Source organism: Drosophila biarmipes, unplaced genomic scaffold (assembly GCF_025231255.1).
Source record: "Drosophila biarmipes strain raj3 unplaced genomic scaffold, RU_DBia_V1.1 ptg000019l, whole genome shotgun sequence".
Taxonomy (NCBI): domain Eukaryota; kingdom Metazoa; phylum Arthropoda; class Insecta; order Diptera; family Drosophilidae; genus Drosophila; species Drosophila biarmipes.
Window position 1 is genome coordinate 3856838 of NW_026114537.1, and position 19816 is coordinate 3876653.

A 19816-nucleotide genomic window follows, 5' to 3' on the forward strand; every position below is an offset into this window, starting at 1 on the left:
TAGACAAGACGACCCCCTGTCGTGCGACCTCTTCAATTTCGTGATGGATGGGGATCTGCGGAAAGCCGGTGTACATCGATCTGGCACTATTTTTTACAAAAGTGTCCAGCTCCTTGCGTATGCCGATGATATTGACATCATTGGCCGCAGCAAGCGTGATGTTACTGCTGCATTTTCGGCTATCGAAAAAGAGTCGGCAAAAGTAGGTTTGGCGGTAAACGAGAGCAAGACGAAGTATATGCTGTCGACAAGCAGGGAGGCGCGGCGCCTAGACTCCCATGTGGTAGCGGACAGCTATACCTTCGAAGTGGTCAAGGAGTTCACGTACCTTGGCACTGCCATTAACACCGTGAATGACGTCAGCCTGGAGATCAAGCGAAGAATCACACTTGCCAATAGGTGCTACTTTGGTCTGAGTAAGCAAATGTGCAATAGAGACCTCTCTCGCCGAACAAAATTAACACTCTACAAGACACTCATCCTACCCGTGCTATTATATGGCGCAGAAGCATGAGTAATATCACAGACGGATGCAGCAGCGCTTGCAGTGTTCGAGAGAAAAATTCTTCGCAAGGTCTTTGGTCCCGATCAGATTGGGGACGACTTTCGTATTCGGATGAACCACGAGCTGTACGAGTTGTACGACGACGTGGACGTGGTCCGGCGCATCACGATACAACGCCTGCGCTGGCTCGGCCACCCTGTGCGTAAGGATGAAGAATCTCCAGCTCAGAAGGTGTTTGAAGCGAGGGTCGACTACGGACGACGAGGAAGGGGACGACCAAAGCTCCGATGGAAGGACCAAGTGGAGAAGAACCTGACTGCACTGGGTATTTCCGATTGGAGAAGGCGCGCGAGGAACAGAGGCGCGTGTTGGGAGACGCTGAGGTCGGCCAAAACCCGAATCGGGTTGTAGTGCCATCTAATAATAATAATAATTTTAAGAATTCCGAATTCAATTTAATAAAATTATTGATTATTTTTTATAACTGCAAGGGTATACAAAACTTCTGCTTGCCGAAGTTAACTTCCTTTCTTGTTTAACATATAATTTTATAAGCTTGAAAATAACATTTTTTAATTAGTTCTGAATTTCGAATTAAATATTATTGAAATCGGACGACGAGCTATATGAGCTTTCGGGCTATTTGACATATTATCTTATAATATTGGGAATATACATTTATTAATTTTTAAGAATTTCGAATTCAATTTAATAAAATTATAGATTATTTTTTAAAACTGTAAGGGTATAAAAACATCGGCTTGAAGAAGTTAACTTTCTTTCTTGTTATATTTTTTTTTATTTTTTTTTTTATATATATGTAATTTGATTTAGCGTCGCTTGTGCACAGCTGTGTTTACTTTTTATATCTATGGTCGTTGATGCACTTCGAACATTATAAAACAAGTTGCCCAACGACACTAAGCACGTGCTTGATACGAGAGATTTTGTCTTTTTCAGTGATTTTATGCGAGTGTTCTGTGTGTATTTATTTACAAAGCTTAGCCTAACAATTGTGTTAGGCTCTGCGATTCGATGATGCATGTCAAAGGTGAGAATTAACCGGCAGAGTAAAAGATTTTAACTCTGCAAGGAAATTGTGGTTGAGATGAGCGGCTTTATGAAGCAGACTCGAGACAGCCTATTGAATATCGCCTTAGCGCAATATTCCCTTGATTGGTCTGTTGTTTCAGGGTCGTAAGCATAAATCCAAGTCTCAAGATGACTTTTTTGCATGAAATTAAGCGTTTTCGGTACCAAACGAGTTTTGACTTTTCGTAGGCCGAAATCGTCTTTCAAAATGGTTTTCACAGATCCTTCATATCAATAAGATCTCTAATAGTCAACCGACGATATTTGATCACACTTCGTTCACTTCATTGACGTGTTGGTCATCTATTAACGTCGATGGTCGTCCGGAGCGCTCCCAGTCATCAACAGGTTCCCGACCTTATTTGAAGTCTTTGTACCACTTATAAACATTTTTTTGGGACATGGTAGAATCACCATGCCTTCCGTAACATTTTCAACATTTTCGCAGCCGAAATTACACTTCTCAAACAAAATTTGATGGCACTTCTCCGCTCAATTGATCGAAAGTAAAAAAGGAACTATTCCGTCATCTTAAGTCCGCGAATTTTAAATTGAAAGTCATTGTTTTCTCATGTCTAGACAAGAACATATCTTTGGACAATATTAATACCTACACTGAGAAATAATCCCTTAGTTATATATTTCTTTTTATACCCTTGCAGAGGGTATAATGATTTCAGTCAGAAGTTTGCAACGCAGTGAAGGAGACGTTTCCGTCACAAGACCAGTCGATTTAGCCATGTCCGCTTGTCCGTCTGTCCGTCCGTGTGTCCGTCCCTTTCGACGCAAACTAGTCTCTCAGTTTTAAAGCTATCGGGCTGAAACTTTCCCAAAAGTCTTCTTTCTATTGCAGGTAGTATTAAGTCGGAACCAGCCGGATCAGACAACTATATCTTATAGCTCCAATAGGAACTATAGGGGAAAAAATTAAAAAAAATTATATCTCTCGTGTTTTTCAACATATACCTTTCTAAGCTTGGATATAACATTTTTTAATTAGTTCTGAATTTCGAATTTAATTTTATTAAAATCGGACGACTATATAAGAACGATTGGATAATTGGTGGAAAAAAATGAGAAACAAATTATAGCTTTTGGGGCTTTTTGACATATTATACATTTTTAAATTTTTAAGAAGTCAACATTGACTTGGACCTTAATCTTGTCGCAGCCAAGATACGTATGCGGCTATGTCGAGCGAAAAACATACGCCCCATCACGCAACGAAAGCTTGATGTCACTAGGCTGCGATCACAACGGACAGCAATAGCATACTCCACTCACCTCTCGGAACTGCTCCACCAACCTATCCCTCTCCCTGTTGACGCCGGCGGACTCTGGGCGCACATATCCCACTCCATGCGAGCTGCTGCTGAAACAACCATTGGGTTCAAACACCCACCCACCCACACGGAACCAATGGTATGACGAGGAGTGTCGCGTCGCAGCTGCAGCAAAAAACGCCGCCCACAGAAAAACGCTGCAGTCTAGCGCACCGCGATCTACGTGGGAACGTTACAGGGAGAAAAGGAAGGAAGAGAGGCGACTTTTCTGACGGAAAAAACGGGAGGAACTTGAGGTGTTACAAGACAGGAATGATGTTTGAAAATTCTACCAACAAGTCAACCGTTTGACACAAGGTTTCAAGACCGGAGCATCTAACTGTCGGGATGAAAATGGAAATCTGGTTACGGATACGCAGTGCACGCTGAGATTATGAAGGGAGCATTTTTCCAAGCTGCTAGCAGGCGATGAAGGCACCCATCCCGCCATTGGACGAAGCAGCCCGATACCACCAATCGACGACAATGTGGATATACCACTACCTAACCATGACGAGGTCCGAGTTGCTATAACGAGGCTCAAAAACAACAAAGCAGCCGGTGCTGATGGACTGCCTGCAGAGTTTTTCAAGGTCGGCGGCGAAGAGCTGATAAGGTGCTTGCATCAGCTCTTGTACAAAATGGCTAGAAGAAAGCATGCCCCACGATTGGAATCTCAGCGTTCTTTGTCCCGTTCTGAAGAAAGGTGACCCGACGATATACGCCAACTACCGGGGAATCAGCCTGATTACCATCTCATACAAGGTCCTATCGAGCGTAATATGTGAACGACTGAAGCCGTTTACCAGCACACTGATCGGACCTTATCAGTGCGCCTTCAGACCTGGTAAGTCCACCATAGAACAGATCTTCACATTACGCCAAATCCTGGAAAAAACCCACGAGAATAACATTGACACACACCATCTCTTTCTCGATTATAAAGCTGCATTCGATAGCCCGTCGAGGGAAAAAGAGTCGGCAAAAGTAGGTTTGGCGGTAAACGAGAGCAAGACGAAGTATATGCTGTCGACAAGCAGGGAGGCGCGGCGCCTAGACTCCCATGTGGTAGCGGACAGCTATACCTTCGAAGTGGTCAAGGAGTTCACGTACCTTGGCACTGCCATTAACACCGTGAATGACGTCAGCCTGGAGATCAAGCGAAGAATCACACTTGCCAATAGGTGCTACTTTGGTCTGAGTAAGCAAATGTGCAATAGAGACCTCTCTCGCCGAACAAAATTAACACTCTACAAGACACTCATCCTACCCGTGCTATTATATGGCGCAGAAGCATGAGTAATATCACAGACGGATGCAGCAGCGCTTGCAGTGTTCGAGAGAAAAATTCTTCGCAAGGTCTTTGGTCCCGATCAGATTGGGGACGACTTTCGTATTCGGATGAACCACGAGCTGTACGAGTTGTACGACGACGTGGACGTGGTCCGGCGGGTTGTAGTGACACGTAATAATAATAATAATTTTAAGAATTCCGAATTCAATTTAATAAAATTATTGATTATTTTTTATAACTGCAAGGGTATACAAAACTTCTGCTTGCCGAAGTTAACTTCCTTTCTTGTTTAACATATAATTTTATAAGCTTGAAAATAACATTTTTTAATTAGTTCTGAATTTCGAATTAAATATTATTAAAATCGGACGACTATATCATATAGCTTTCGGGCTTTTTGACATATTATCTTATAATATTGGGAATATACATTTAAAAATTTTTAAGAATTTCGAATTTAATTTAATAAAATTATTGATTATTTTTTTTCAACTGCAAAAGTATAAAAACATCGGCTTGAAGAAGTTAACTTCCTCTCTTGTTATACTTTTTTTTTATATATATGTAATTCGATTTAGCGTCGCTTGTGCACAGCTGGGTTTACTTTTTATATCTATGGTCGTTGATGCACTTCGAACATTATAAAACAAGTTGCCCAACGACACTAAGCACGTGCTTGATACGAGAGATTTTGCCTTCTTCAGTGATTTTATGCGAGTGTTCTGTGTGTATTTATTTACAAAGCTTAGCCTAACAATTGTGTTAGGCTCTGCGATTCGATGATGCATGTCAAAGGTGCAGGATTAACCGGCAGAGTAAAAGATTTTATTGATCTTAACTCTGCAAGGAAATGGTGGTTGAGATGAGCGGCTTTATGAAGCAGACTCGAGACAGCCTATTGAATATCGCCTTAGCGCAATATTCCCTTGATTGGTCTGTTGTTTCAGGGTCGTAAGCATAAATCCAAGTCTCAAGATGACTTTTTTGCATGAAATTAAGCGTTTTCGGTACCAAACGAGTTTTGACCTTTCGTAGGCCGAAATCGTCTTTCAAAATGGTTTTTACAGATCCTTCATATCAATAAGATCTCTAATAGTCAACCGACGATATTTGATCACAAATTCGTTCACTTCATTAACGTATTGGTCATCTATTGACGTCAATGGTCGTCTGGAGCGCTCCCAGTCATCAACACGTTCCCGACCTTATTTGAAGTGTTTGTACCACTTATAAACATTTTTTAGGGACATGGTAGAATCACCATGCCTTCCGTAACATTTTCAACGTTTTCGCAGCGGAAATTACACTTCGCAAACACAATTTGATGGCACTTCTCCGCTCAATTGATCGAAAGCAAAAAAAGAACTATTCCGTCATCTTAAGTCCGCGAATTTTAAATTGGAAGTCATTGCTTTCTCACGTCTAGACAAGAACATATCTTTGAACAATATTAATACCTACACTGAGAAATAATCCCTTAGTTATATATTCCTTTTTATACCCTTGCAGAGGGTATAATGATTTCAGTCAGAAGTTTGCAACGCAGTGAAGGAGACGTTTCCGTCACAAGACCAGTCGATTTAGCCATGTCCGCTTGTCCGTCTGTCCGTCCGTCTGTCCGTCTGTTTCTACGCAAACTAGTCTCTCAGTTTTAAAGCTATCGGGCTGAAACTTTCCCAAAAGTCTTCTTTCTATTGCAGGTAGTATTAAGTCGGAACCTGCCGGATCAGACTTATCTTATAGCTCCCATAGGAACTATAGGGGAAAAAATTAAAAAAAATGATAGCTCTCGTGTTTTTCAACATATACCTTTCTAAGCTTGGATATAACATTTTTTAATTAGTTTTGAATTTCGAATTAAATTTTATCATAATCGGACGACTGTATCATATAGCTCCCAAATTAGTGGTAAAAGAATATTGAAAAATTATATCTTCGGTGTTTTTCAACTTTTAACCTTCTACGCTTGGAAATAACATTTTTTATTTGGTTTTGAATTTCGAATTAAATTTTATCAAAATCGGACGACTATATCATATAGCTGCCATATGAACGATCGGAAAATTGGTAGGAAAATATGAAATAAGAATTATATCCTTTGTGTTTTTTAACATATAACTTTATAAGCTTGAAATAACATTTTTTAATTAGTTCTAAATTTCGAATTTAATTTTATTAAAATCGGACGACTATATCATATAGCTGTCATAAGAACGATTCGATGATTGGTGAAAAATAATGTGGAACAAATTATAGCTTTGTGGCTTTTTGATATTTTATCTTTTAATATTGGGAAAATACATTTTTAAATTTTTAAGAAGTCAACATTGACTAGGACCACTATCTTGTCGCAGCCAAGATACGCATGCGGCTATGCCGAGCGAAAAACATACGCCCCATCACGCAACGAAAGCTTGACGTCACTAGGCTGCGATCACAACGGACAGCAATAGCATACTCCACTCACCTCTCGGATCTGCTCCACCAACCTATCCCTCTCCCTGTTGACGCCGGCGGACTCTGGGCGCACATATCCCACTCCATGCGAGCTGCTGCTGAAACAACCATTGGGTTCAATCACCCACCCACCCACACGGAACCAATGGTATGACGAGGAGTGTCGCGTCGCAGCTGCAGCAAAAAACGCCGCCCACAGAAAAACGCTACAGTCTGGCGCAACGCGAGCTACGTGGGAACGTTACAGGGAGAAAAGGAAGGAAGAGAGACGACTTTTCTGACGGGAAAAACGGGAGCAAGAAAAGCGAGAATGCTAGGAACTTGAGGTGTTACAAGACAGGAATGATGTTCGAAAATTCTACCAACAAGTCAACCGTCTGACACAAGGTTTCAAGACCGGAGCATCTAACTGTCGGGATGAAAATGGAAATCTGGTTACGGATACGCAGAGCACGCTTAGGTTATGAAGGGAGCTCAAAAACAACAAAGCAGCCGGTGCTGATGGACTGCCTGCAGAGTTGTTCAAAGTCGGCGGCGAAGAGCTGATAAGGTGCATGCATCAGCTCTTGTTCAAAATGGCTAGAAGAAAGCATGCCCAACGATTGGAATCTCAGTGTCCTTTGTCCCGTTCTGAAGAAAGGTGACCCGACGATATGCGCCAACTACCGGGGAATCAGCCTGATTACCATCTCGTACAAGGTCCTATCGAGCGTAATATGTGAACGACTGAAGCCGTATACCAGCACACTGATCGGACCTTATCAGTGCGGCTTCAGACCTGGTAAGTCCACCATAGACCAGATCTTCACATTACGCCAAATCCTGGAAAAAACCCACGAGAATAACATTGGCACACACCATCTCTTTGTCGATTATAAAGCTGCATTCGATAGCCCGACGAGGGAACGCCTATATGTCACCATGTCTGAGTTCGGTATTCCTGCAAAGCTAATACGTCTTTGCAAAATGACATTGAGCAGCACCATCAGCTCTGTCAAGGTAGGAACGAACCTCTCCAAGCCTTTTAATACCGTTCGAGCTTTTTGACAAGGCGACCCCTGTCGTGCGACCTCTTCAATTTCGTGATGGATGGGGATCTGCGGAAAGACGGTGTACATCGATCTGGCACTATTTTTTACAAAAGTGTCCAGCTCCTTGCGTATGCCGATGATATTGACATCAATGGCCGCAGCTAGCGTGATGCCAGTGCTGCATTTTCGGCTATCGAAAAAGAGTCGGCAAAAGTAGATTTGGCGGTAAACGAGGGCAAGACGAAGTATATGCTGTCGACAAGCAGGGAGGCGCGGCGCCTAGACTCCCATGTGTTAGCGGAGACCTATACCTTCGAAGGAGTTCACGTACCTTGGCACTGCCATTAACACCGTGAATGACGTCAGCCTGGAGATCAAGCGAAAAATCACACTTGCCAATAGGTGCTACTTTGGTCTGAGTAAGCAAATGTGCAATAGAGACCTCTCTCGCCGAACAAAATTAACACTCTACAAGACACTCATCCTACCCGTGCTATTATATGGCGCAGAAGCATGAGTAATATCACAGAGGGATGCAGCAGCGCTTGCAGTGTTCGAGAGAAAAATTCTTCGCAAGGTCTTTGGTCCCGATCAGATTGGGGACGACTTTCGTATTCGGATGAACCACGAGCTGTACGAGTTGTACGACGACGTGGACGTGGTCCGGCGCATCACGATACAACGCCTGCGCTGGCTCGGCCACCCTGTGCGTATGGATGAAGAATCTCCAGCTCAGAAGGTATTTGAAGCGAGGGTCGACTACGGACGACGAGGAAGGGGACGACCAAAGCTCCGATGGAAGGACCAAGTGGAGGAGAACCTGACTGCACTGGGTATTTCCGATTGGAGAAGACGCGCGAGGAGCAGAGGCGCGTGTTGGGAGACGCTGAGGTCGGCCAAAACCCGAATCGGGTTGTAGTGCCACCTAATAGTAATAATAATTTTAAGAATTCCGAATTCAATTTAATTAAAATTATTGATTATTTTTTATAACTGCAAGGGTATACAAAACTTCGGCTTGCCGAAGTTAACTTTATTCTTGCTTAACATATAATTTTATAAGCCTGAAAAAAACATTTTTTAATTAGTTCTGAATTTCGAATTACATTTTATTAAAATCGGACGACTATATCATATAGCTGTCATTAGAACGATTGGATAATTGGTGGAAAATAATGGGAAACAAATTATAGCTTTGGGTCAACATTGACTAGGACCACTATCTTGTCGCAGCCAAGATACGCATGCGGCTATGCCGAGCGAAAAACATACGCCCCATCACGCAACGAAAGCTTGACGTCACTAGGCTGCGATCACAACGGACAGCAATAGCATACTCCACTCACCTCTCGGATCTGCTCCACCAACCTATCCCTCTCCCTGTTGACGCCGGCGGACTCTGGGCGCACATATCCCACTCCATGCGAGCTGCTGCTGAAACAACCATTGGGTTCAATCACCCACCCACCCACACGGAACCAATGGTATGACGAGGAGTGTCGCGTCGCAGCTGCAGCAAAAAACGCCGCCCACAGAAAAACGCTACAGTCTGGCGCAACGCGAGCTACGTGGGAACGTTACAGGGAGAAAAGGAAGGAAGAGAGACGACTTTTCTGACGGAAAAAACGGGAGCAAGAAAAGCGAGAATGCTAGGAACTTGAGGTGTTACAAGACAGGAATGATGTTCGAAAATTCTACCAACAAGTCAACCGTCTGACACAAGGTTTCAAGACCGGAGCATCTAACTGTCGGGATGAAAATGGAAATCTGGTTACGGATACGCAGAGCACGCTTAGGTTATGAAGGGAGCTCAAAAACAACAAAGCAGCCGGTGCTGATGGACTGCCTGCAGAGTTGTTCAAAGTCGGCGGCGAAGAGCTGATAAGGTGCATGCATCAGCTCTTGTTCAAAATGGCTAGAAGAAAGCATGCCCAACGATTGGAATCTCAGTGTCCTTTGTCCCGTTCTGAAGAAAGGTGACCCGACGATATGCGCCAACTACCGGGGAATCAGCCTGATTACCATCTCGTACAAGGTCCTATCGAGCGTAATATGTGAACGACTGAAGCCGTATACCAGCACACTGATCTCCAAACCTTTTAATACCGTTCGAGGTTTTAGACAAGACGACCCCCTGTCGTGCGACCTCTTCAATTTCGTGATGGATGGGGATCTGCGGAAAGCCGGTGTACATCGATCTGGCACTATTTTTTACAAAAGTGTCCAGCTCCTTGCGTATGCCGATGATATTGACATCATTGGCCGCAGCAAGCGTGATGTTACTGCTGCATTTTCGGCTATCGAAAAAGAGTCGGCAAAAGTAGGTTTGGCGGTAAACGAGAGCAAGACGAAGTATATGCTGTCGACAAGCAGGGAGGCGCGGCGCCTAGACTCCCATGTGGTAGCGGACAGCTATACCTTCGAAGTGGTCAAGGAGTTCACGTACCTTGGCACTGCCATTAACACCGTGAATGACGTCAGCCTGGAAATCAAGCGAAGAATCACACTTGCCAATAGGTGCTACTTTGGTCTGAGTAAGCAAATGTGCAATAGAGACCTCTCTCGCCGAACAAAATTAACACTCTACAAGACACTCATCCTACCCGTGCTATTATATGGCGCAGAGGCATGAGTAATATCACAGACGGATGCAGCAGCGCTTGCAGTGTTCGAGAGAAAAATTCTTCGCAAGGTCTTTGGTCCCGATCAGATTGGGGACGACTTTCGTATTCGGATGAACCACGAGCTGTACGAGTTGTACGACGACGTGGACGTGGTCCGGCGCATCACGATACAACGCCTGCGCTGGCTCGGCCACCCTGTGCGTAAGGATGAAGAATCTCCAGCTCAGAAGGTGTTTGAAGCGAGGGTCGACTACGGACGACGAGGAAGGGGACGACCAAAGCTCCGATGGAAGGACCAAGTGGAGAAGAACCTGACTGCACTGGGTATTTCCGATTGGAGAAGGCGCGCGAGGAGCAGAGGCGCGTGTTGGGAGACGCTGAGGTCGGCCAAAACCCGAATCGGGTTGTAGTGCCACCTAATAATAATAATAATTTCAAGAATTCCGAATTCAATTTAATAAAATTATTGATTATTTTTTATAACTGCAAGGGTATACAAAACTTCGGCTTGCTGAAGTTAACTTCCTTTCTTGTTTAACATATAATTTTATAAGCTTGAAAATAACATTTTTTAATTAGTTCTGAATTTCGTATTAAATATTATTAAAATCGGACGACTATATCATATAGCTTTCAGGCTATTTGACATATTATCTCATAATATTGGGAATATACATTTATAAAATTTTAAGAATTCCGAATTCAATTTCATAAAATTATTGATTATTTTTTTATAACTGCAAGGGTATACAAACTTCCTTTCTTTTTTAACATATAATTTTATAAGCTTGAAAATAACATTTTTTAATTAGTTCTGAATTTCGAATTAAATATTATTAAAATCGGACGACTATATCATATAGCTTTCGGACTTTTTGACATATTATCTTATAATATTGGGATATACATTTATAAATTTTTAAGAATTTCGAATTCAATTTAATAAAATTATTGATTATTTTTTAAAACTGCAAGGGTATAAAAACATCGGCTTGAAGAAGTTAACTTCCTTTCTTGTTATACTTTTTTTTTATTTTTTTTTATATATATTTAATTCGATTTAGCGTCGCTTGTGCACAGCTGTGTTTACTTTTTATATCTATGGTCGTTGATGCACTTCGAACATTATAAAACAAGTTGCCCAACGACACTAAGCACGTGCTTGATACGAGAGATTTTGTCTTTTTCAGTGATTTTATGCGAGTGTTCTGTGTGTATTTATTTACAAAGCATAGCCTAACAATTGTGTTAGGCTCTGCGATTCGATGATGCATGTCAAAGGTGCAGGATTAACCGGCAGAGTAAAAGATTTTAACTCTGCAAGGAAATTGTGGTTGAGATGAGCGGCTTTATGAAGCAGACTCGAGACAGCCTATTGAATATCGCCTTAGCGCAATATTCCCTTGATTGTTGTCTGTTGTTTCAGGGTCGTAAGCATAAATCCAAGTCTCAAGATGACTTTTTTCCATGAAATTAAGCGTTTTCGGTACCAAACGAGTTTTGACTTTTCGTAGGCCGAAATCGTCTTTCAAAATGGTTTTCACAGATCCTTCATATCAATAAGATCTCTAATAGTCAACCGACGATATTTGATCACAAATTCGTTCACTTCATTGACGTGTTGGTCATCTATTGACGTCGATGGTCGTCCGGAGCGCTCCCAGTCATCAACAGGTTCCCGACCTTATTTGAAGTCTTTGTACCACTTATAAACATTTTTTTGGGACATGGTAGAATCACCATGCCTTCCGTAACATTTTCAACATTTTCGCAGCCGAAATTACACTTCTCAAACAAAATTTGATGGCACTTCTCCGCTCAATTGATCGAAAGCAAAAAAAGAACTATTCCGTCATCTTAAGTCCGCGAATTTTAAATTGAAAGTCATTGTTTTCTCACGTCTAGACAAGAACATATCTTTGGACAATATTAATACCTACACTGAGAAATAATCCCTTAGTTATATATTTCTTTTTATACCCTTGCAGAGGGTATAATGATTTCAGTCAGAAGTTTGCAACGCAGTGAAGGAGACGTTTCCGTCACAAGACCAGTCGATTTAGCCATGTCCGCTTGTCCGTCTGTCCGTCCGTCTGTCCGTCCCTTTCGACGCAAACTAGTCTCTCAGTTTTAAAGCTATCGGGCTGAAACTTTCCCAAAAGTCTTCTTTCTATTGCAGGTAGTATTAAGTCGGAACCAGCAGGATCAGACAACTATATCTTATAGCTCCCATAGGAACTATAGGGGAAAAAATTAAAAAAAATTATATCTCTCGTGTTTTTCAACATATACCTTTCTAAGCTTGGATATAACATTTTTTAATTAGTTCTGAATTTCGAATTTAATTTTATTAAAATCGGACGACTATATAAGAACGATTGGATAATTGGTGGAAAATAATGAGAAACAAATTATAGCTTTTGGGGCTTTTTGACATATTATACATTTTTAAATTTTTAAGAAGTCAACATTGACTTGGACCACAATCTTGTCGCAGCCAAGATACGCATGCGGCTATGTCGAGCGAAAAACATACGCCCCATCACGCAACGAAAGCTTGACGTCACTAGGCTGCGATCACAACGGACAGCAATAGCATACTCCACTCATCTCTCGGAACTGCTCCACCAACCTATCCCTCTCCCTGTTGACGCCGGCGGACTCTGGGCGCACATATCCCACTCCATGCGAGCTGCTGCTGAAACAACCATTGGGTTCAAACACCCACCCACCCACACGGAACCAATGGTATGACGAGGAGTGTCGCGTCGCAGCTGCAGCAAAAAACGCCGCCCACAGAAAAACGCTGCAGTCTAGCGCACCGCGATCTACGTGGGAACGTTACAGGGAGAAAAGGAAGGAAGAGAGGCGACTTTTCTGACGGAAAAAACGGGAGGAACTTGAGGTGTTACAAGACAGGAATGATGTTTGAAAATTCTACCAACAAGTCAACCGTCTGACACAAGGTTTCAAGACCGGAGCATCTAACTGTCGGGATGAAAATGGAAATCTGGTTACGGATACGCAGTGCACGCTGAGGTTATGAAGGGAGCATTTTTCCAAGCTGCTAGCAGGCGATGAAGGCACCCATCCCGCCATTGGACGAAGCAGCCCGATACCACCAATCGACGACAATGTGGATATACCACTACCTAACCATGACGAGGTCCGAGTTGCTATAACGAGGCTCAAAAACAACAAAGCAGCCGGTGCTGATGGACTGCCTGCAGAGTTCTTCAAGGTCGGCGGCGAAGAGCTGATAAGGTGCATGCATCAGCTCTTGTGCAAAATGGCTAGAAGAAAGCATGCCTTTGTCCCGTTCTGAAGAAAGGTGACCCGACGATATGCGCCAACTACCGGGGAATCAGCCTGATTACCATCTCATACAAGGTCCTATCGAGCGTAATATGTGAACGACTGAAGCCGTTTACCAGCACACTGATCGGACCTTATCAGTGCGCCTTCAGACCTGGTAAGTCCACCATAGACCAGATCTTCACATTACGCCAAATCCTGGAAAAAACCCACGAGAATAACATTGACACACACCATCTCTTTGTCGATTATAAAGCTGCATTCGATAGCCCGTCGAGGGAACGCCTATATGCCACCATGTCTGAGTTTGGTATTCCTGCAAAGCTAATACGTCTTTGCAAAATGACATTGAGCAGCACCATCAGCTCTGTCAAGGTAGGAACGAACCTCTCCAAACCTTTTAATACCGTTCGAGGTTTTAGACAAGACGACCCCCTGTCGTGCGACCTCTTCAATTTCGTGATGGATGGGGATCTGCGGAAAGCCGGTGTACATCGATCTGGCACTATTTTTTACAAAAGTGTCCAGCTCCTTGCGTATGCCGATGATATTGACATCATTGGCCGCAGCAAGCGTGATGTTACTGCTGCATTTTCGGCTATCGAAAAAGAGTCGGCAAAAGTAGGTTTGGCGGTAAACGAGAGCAAGACGAAGTATATGCTGTCGACAAGCAGGGAGGCGCGGCGCCTAGACTCCCATGTGGTAGCGGACAGCTATACCTTCGAAGTGGTCAAGGAGTTCACGTACCTTGGCACTGCCATTAACACCGTGAATGACGTCAGCCTGGAGATCAAGCGAAGAATCACACTTGCCAATAGGTGCTACTTTGGTCTGAGTAAGCAAATGTGCAATAGAGACCTCTCTCGCCGAACAAAATTAACACTCTACAAGACACTCATCCTACCCGTGCTATTATATGGCGCAGAAGCATGAGTAATATCACAGACGGATGCAGCAGCGCTTGCAGTGTTCGAGAGAAAAATTCTTCGCAAGGTCTTTGGTCCCGATCAGATTGGGGACGACTTTCGTATTCGGATGAACCACGAGCTGTACGAGTTGTACGACGACGTGGACGTGGTCCGGCGCATCACGATACAACGCCTGCGCTGGCTCGGCCACCCTGTGCGTAAGGATGAAGAATCTCCAGCTCAGAAGGTGTTTGAAGCGAGGGTCGACTACGGACGACGAGGAAGGGGACGACCAAAGCTCCGATGGAAGGACCAAGTGGAGAAGAACCTGACTGCACTGGGTATTTCCGATTGGAGAAGGCGCGCGAGGAACAGAGGCGCGTGTTGGGAGACGCTGAGGTCGGCCAAAACCCGAATCGGGTTGTAGTGCCATCTAATAATAATAATAATTTTAAGAATTCCGAATTCAATTTAATAAAATTATTGATTATTTTTTATAACTGCAAGGGTATACAAAACTTCTGCTTGCCGAAGTTAACTTCCTTTCTTGTTTAACATATAATTTTATAAGCTTGAAAATAACATTTTTTAATTAGTTCTGAATTTCGAATTAAATATTATTGAAATCGGACGACGAGCTATATGAGCTTTCGGGCTATTTGACATATTATCTTATAATATTGGGAATATACATTTATTAATTTTTAAGAATTTCGAATTCAATTTAATAAAATTATAGATTATTTTTTAAAACTGTAAGGGTATAAAAACATCGGCTTGAAGAAGTTAACTTTCTTTCTTGTTATATTTTTTTTTATTTTTTTTTTTATATATATGTAATTTGATTTAGCGTCGCTTGTGCACAGCTGTGTTTACTTTTTATATCTATGGTCGTTGATGCACTTCGAACATTATAAAACAAGTTGCCCAACGACACTAAGCACGTGCTTGATACGAGAGATTTTGTCTTTTTCAGTGATTTTATGCGAGTGTTCTGTGTGTATTTATTTACAAAGCTTAGCCTAACAATTGTGTTAGGCTCTGCGATTCGATGATGCATGTCAAAGGTGAGAATTAACCGGCAGAGTAAAAGATTTTAACTCTGCAAGGAAATTGTGGTTGAGATGAGCGGCTTTATGAAGCAGACTCGAGACAGCCTATTGAATATCGCCTTAGCGCAATATTCCCTTGATTGGTCTGTTGTTTCAGGGTCGTAAGCATAAATCCAAGTCTCAAGATGACTTTTTTGCATGAAATTAAGCGTTTTCGGTACCAAACGAGTTTTGACTTTTCGTAGGCCGAAATCGTCTTTCAAAATGGTTTTCACAGATCCTTCATATCAATAAGATCTCTAATAGTCAACCGACGATATTTGATCACACTTCGTTCACTTCATTGACGTGTTGGTCATCTATTAACGTCGATGGTCGTCCGGAGCGCTCCCAGTCATCAACAGGTTCCCGACCTTATTTGAAGTCTTTGTACCACTTATAAACATTTTTTTGGGACATGGTAGAATCACCATGCCTTCCGTAACATTTTCAACATTTTCGCAGCCGAAATTACACTTCTCAAACAAAATTTGATGGCACTTCTCCGCTCAATTGATCGAAAGTAAAAAAGGAACTATTCCGTCATCTTAAGTCCGCGAATTTTAAATTGAAAGTCATTGTTTTCTCATGTCTAGACAAGAACATATCTTTGGACAATATTAATACCTACACTGAGAAATAATCCCTTAGTTATATATTTCTTTTTATACCCTTGCAGAGGGTATAATGATTTCAGTCAGAAGTTTGCAACGCAGTGAAGGAGACGTTTCCGTCACAAGACCAGTCGATTTAGCCATGTCCGCTTGTCCGTCTGTCCGTCCGTGTGTCCGTCCCTTTCGACGCAAACTAGTCTCTCAGTTTTAAAGCTATCGGGCTGAAACTTTCCCAAAAGTCTTCTTTCTATTGCAGGTAGTATTAAGTCGGAACCAGCCGGATCAGACAACTATATCTTATAGCTCCAATAGGAACTATAGGGGAAAAAATTAAAAAAAATTATATCTCTCGTGTTTTTCAACATATACCTTTCTAAGCTTGGATATAACATTTTTTAATTAGTTCTGAATTTCGAATTTAATTTTATTAAAATCGGACGACTATATAAGAACGATTGGATAATTGGTGGAAAAAAATGAGAAACAAATTATAGCTTTTGGGGCTTTTTGACATATTATACATTTTTAAATTTTTAAGAAGTCAACATTGACTTGGACCTTAATCTTGTCGCAGCCAAGATACGTATGCGGCTATGTCGAGCGAAAAACATACGCCCCATCACGCAACGAAAGCTTGATGTCACTAGGCTGCGATCACAACGGACAGCAATAGCATACTCCACTCACCTCTCGGAACTGCTCCACCAACCTATCCCTCTCCCTGTTGACGCCGGCGGACTCTGGGCGCACATATCCCACTCCATGCGAGCTGCTGCTGAAACAACCATTGGGTTCAAACACCCACCCACCCACACGGAACCAATGGTATGACGAGGAGTGTCGCGTCGCAGCTGCAGCAAAAAACGCCGCCCACAGAAAAACGCTGCAGTCTAGCGCACCGCGATCTACGTGGGAACGTTACAGGGAGAAAAGGAAGGAAGAGAGGCGACTTTTCTGACGGAAAAAACGGGAGGAACTTGAGGTGTTACAAGACAGGAATGATGTTTGAAAATTCTACCAACAAGTCAACCGTCTGACACAAGGTTTCAAGACCGGAGCATCTAACTGTCGGGATGAAAATGGAAATCTGGTTACGGATACGCAGTGCACGCTGAGATTATGAAGGGAGCATTTTTCCAAGCTGCTAGCAGGCGATGAAGGCACCCATCCCGCCATTGGACGAAGCAGCCCGATACCACCAATCGACGACAATGTGGATATACCACTACCTAACCATGACGAGGTCCGAGTTGCTATAACGAGGCTCAAAAACAACAAAGCAGCCGGTGCTGATGGACTGCCTGCAGAGTTCTTCAAGGTCGGCGGCGAAGAGCTGATAAGGTGCTTGCATCAGCTCTTGTACAAAATGGCTAGAAGAAAGCATGCCCAACGATTGGAATCTCAGCGTTCTTTGTCCCGTTCTGAAGAAAGGTGACCCGACGATATACGCCAACTACCGGGGAATCAGCCTGATTACCATCTCATACAAGGTCCTATCGAGCGTAATATGTGAACGACTGAAGCCGTTTACCAGCACACTGATCGGACCTTATCAGTGCGCCTTCAGACCTGGTAAGTCCACCATAGAACAGATCTTCACATTACGCCAAATCCTGGAAAAAACCCACGAGAATAACATTGACACACACCATCTCTTTCTCGATTATAAAGCTGCATTCGATAGCCCGTCGAGGGAAAAAGAGTCGGCAAAAGTAGGTTTGGCGGTAAACGAGAGCAAGACGAAGTATATGCTGTCGACAAGCAGGGAGGCGCGGCGCCTAGACTCCCATGTGGTAGCGGACAGCTATACCTTCGAAGTGGTCAAGGAGTTCACGTACCTTGGCACTGCCATTAACACCGTGAATGACGTCAGCCTGGAGATCAAGCGAAGAATCACACTTGCCAATAGGTGCTACTTTGGTCTGAGTAAGCAAATGTGCAATAGAGACCTCTCTCGCCGAACAAAATTAACACTCTACAAGACACTCATCCTACCCGTGCTATTATATGGCGCAGAAGCATGAGTAATATCACAGACGGATGCAGCAGCGCTTGCAGTGTTCGAGAGAAAAATTCTTCGCAAGGTCTTTGGTCCCGATCAGATTGGGGACGACTTTCGTATTCGGATGAACCACGAGCTGTACGAGTTGTACGACGACGTGGACGTGGTCCGGCGGGTTGTAGTGACACGTAATAATAATAATAATTTTAAGAATTCCGAATTCAATTTAATAAAATTATTGATTATTTTTTATAACTGCAAGGGTATACAAAACTTCTGCTTGCCGAAGTTAACTTCCTTTCTTGTTTAACATATAATTTTATAAGCTTGAAAATAACATTTTTTAATTAGTTCTGAATTTCGAATTAAATATTATTAAAATCGGACGACTATATCATATAGCTTTCGGGCTTTTTGACATATTATCTTATAATATTGGGAATATACATTTAAAAATTTTTAAGAATTTCGAATTTAATTTAATAAAATTATTGATTATTTTTTTTCAACTGCAAAAGTATAAAAACATCGGCTTGAAGAAGTTAACTTCCTCTCTTGTTATACTTTTTTTTTATATATATGTAATTCGATTTAGCGTCGCTTGTGCACAGCTGGGTTTACTTTTTATATCTATGGTCGTTGATGCACTTCGAACATTATAAAACAAGTTGCCCAACGACACTAAGCACGTGCTTGATACGAGAGATTTTGCCTTCTTCAGTGATTTTATGCGAGTGTTCTGTGTGTATTTATTTACAAAGCTTAGCCTAACAATTGTGTTAGGCTCTGCGATTCGATGATGCATGTCAAAGGTGCAGGATTAACCGGCAGAGTAAAAGATTTTATTGATCTTAACTCTGCAAGGAAATGGTGGTTGAGATGAGCGGCTTTATGAAGCAGACTCGAGACAGCCTATTGAATATCGCCTTAGCGCAATATTCCCTTGATTGGTCTGTTGTTTCAGGGTCGTAAGCATAAATCCAAGTCTCAAGATGACTTTTTTGCATGAAATTAAGCGTTTTCGGTACCAAACGAGTTTTGACCTTTCGTAGGCCGAAATCGTCTTTCAAAATGGTTTTTACAGATCCTTCATATCAATAAGATCTCTAATAGTCAACCGACGATATTTGATCACAAATTCGTTCACTTCATTAACGTATTGGTCATCTATTGACGTCAATGGTCGTCTGGAGCGCTCCCAGTCATCAACACGTTCCCGACCTTATTTGAAGTGTTTGTACCACTTATAAACATTTTTTAGGGACATGGTAGAATCACCATGCCTTCCGTAACATTTTCAACGTTTTCGCAGCGGAAATTACACTTCGCAAACACAATTTGATGGCACTTCTCCGCTCAATTGATCGAAAGCAAAAAAAGAACTATTCCGTCATCTTAAGTCCGCGAATTTTAAATTGGAAGTCATTGCTTTCTCACGTCTAGACAAGAACATATCTTTGAACAATATTAATACCTACACTGAGAAATAATCCCTTAGTTATATATTCCTTTTTATACCCTTGCAGAGGGTATAATGATTTCAGTCAGAAGTTTGCAACGC

General features: G+C 42.4%; 1 protein-coding gene across 2 annotated transcripts in view; it reads left to right on the plus strand.

The window, feature by feature from the left end:
* LOC108022489 (testis-specific serine/threonine-protein kinase 3) overlaps positions 1 to 16918 on the plus strand; it is a 120030-nt gene extending 103112 nt beyond the window's left edge. Inside the window, exon 5 of one of the 2 annotated variants that reach the window (XM_050890312.1) lies at positions 16828 to 16918. In XM_050890312.1, coding sequence (XP_050746269.1) covers positions 16828 to 16891 — 64 coding nt within the window. In that variant the 3' untranslated portion in view covers positions 16892 to 16918. Of the gene's footprint in view, positions 1 to 2768; positions 2860 to 16827 lie in introns of those variants that run through there. The other variant, XM_050890311.1, reaches the window with a different exon arrangement.
* The last annotated feature ends 2898 nt before the right edge of the window (positions 16919 to 19816 follow it).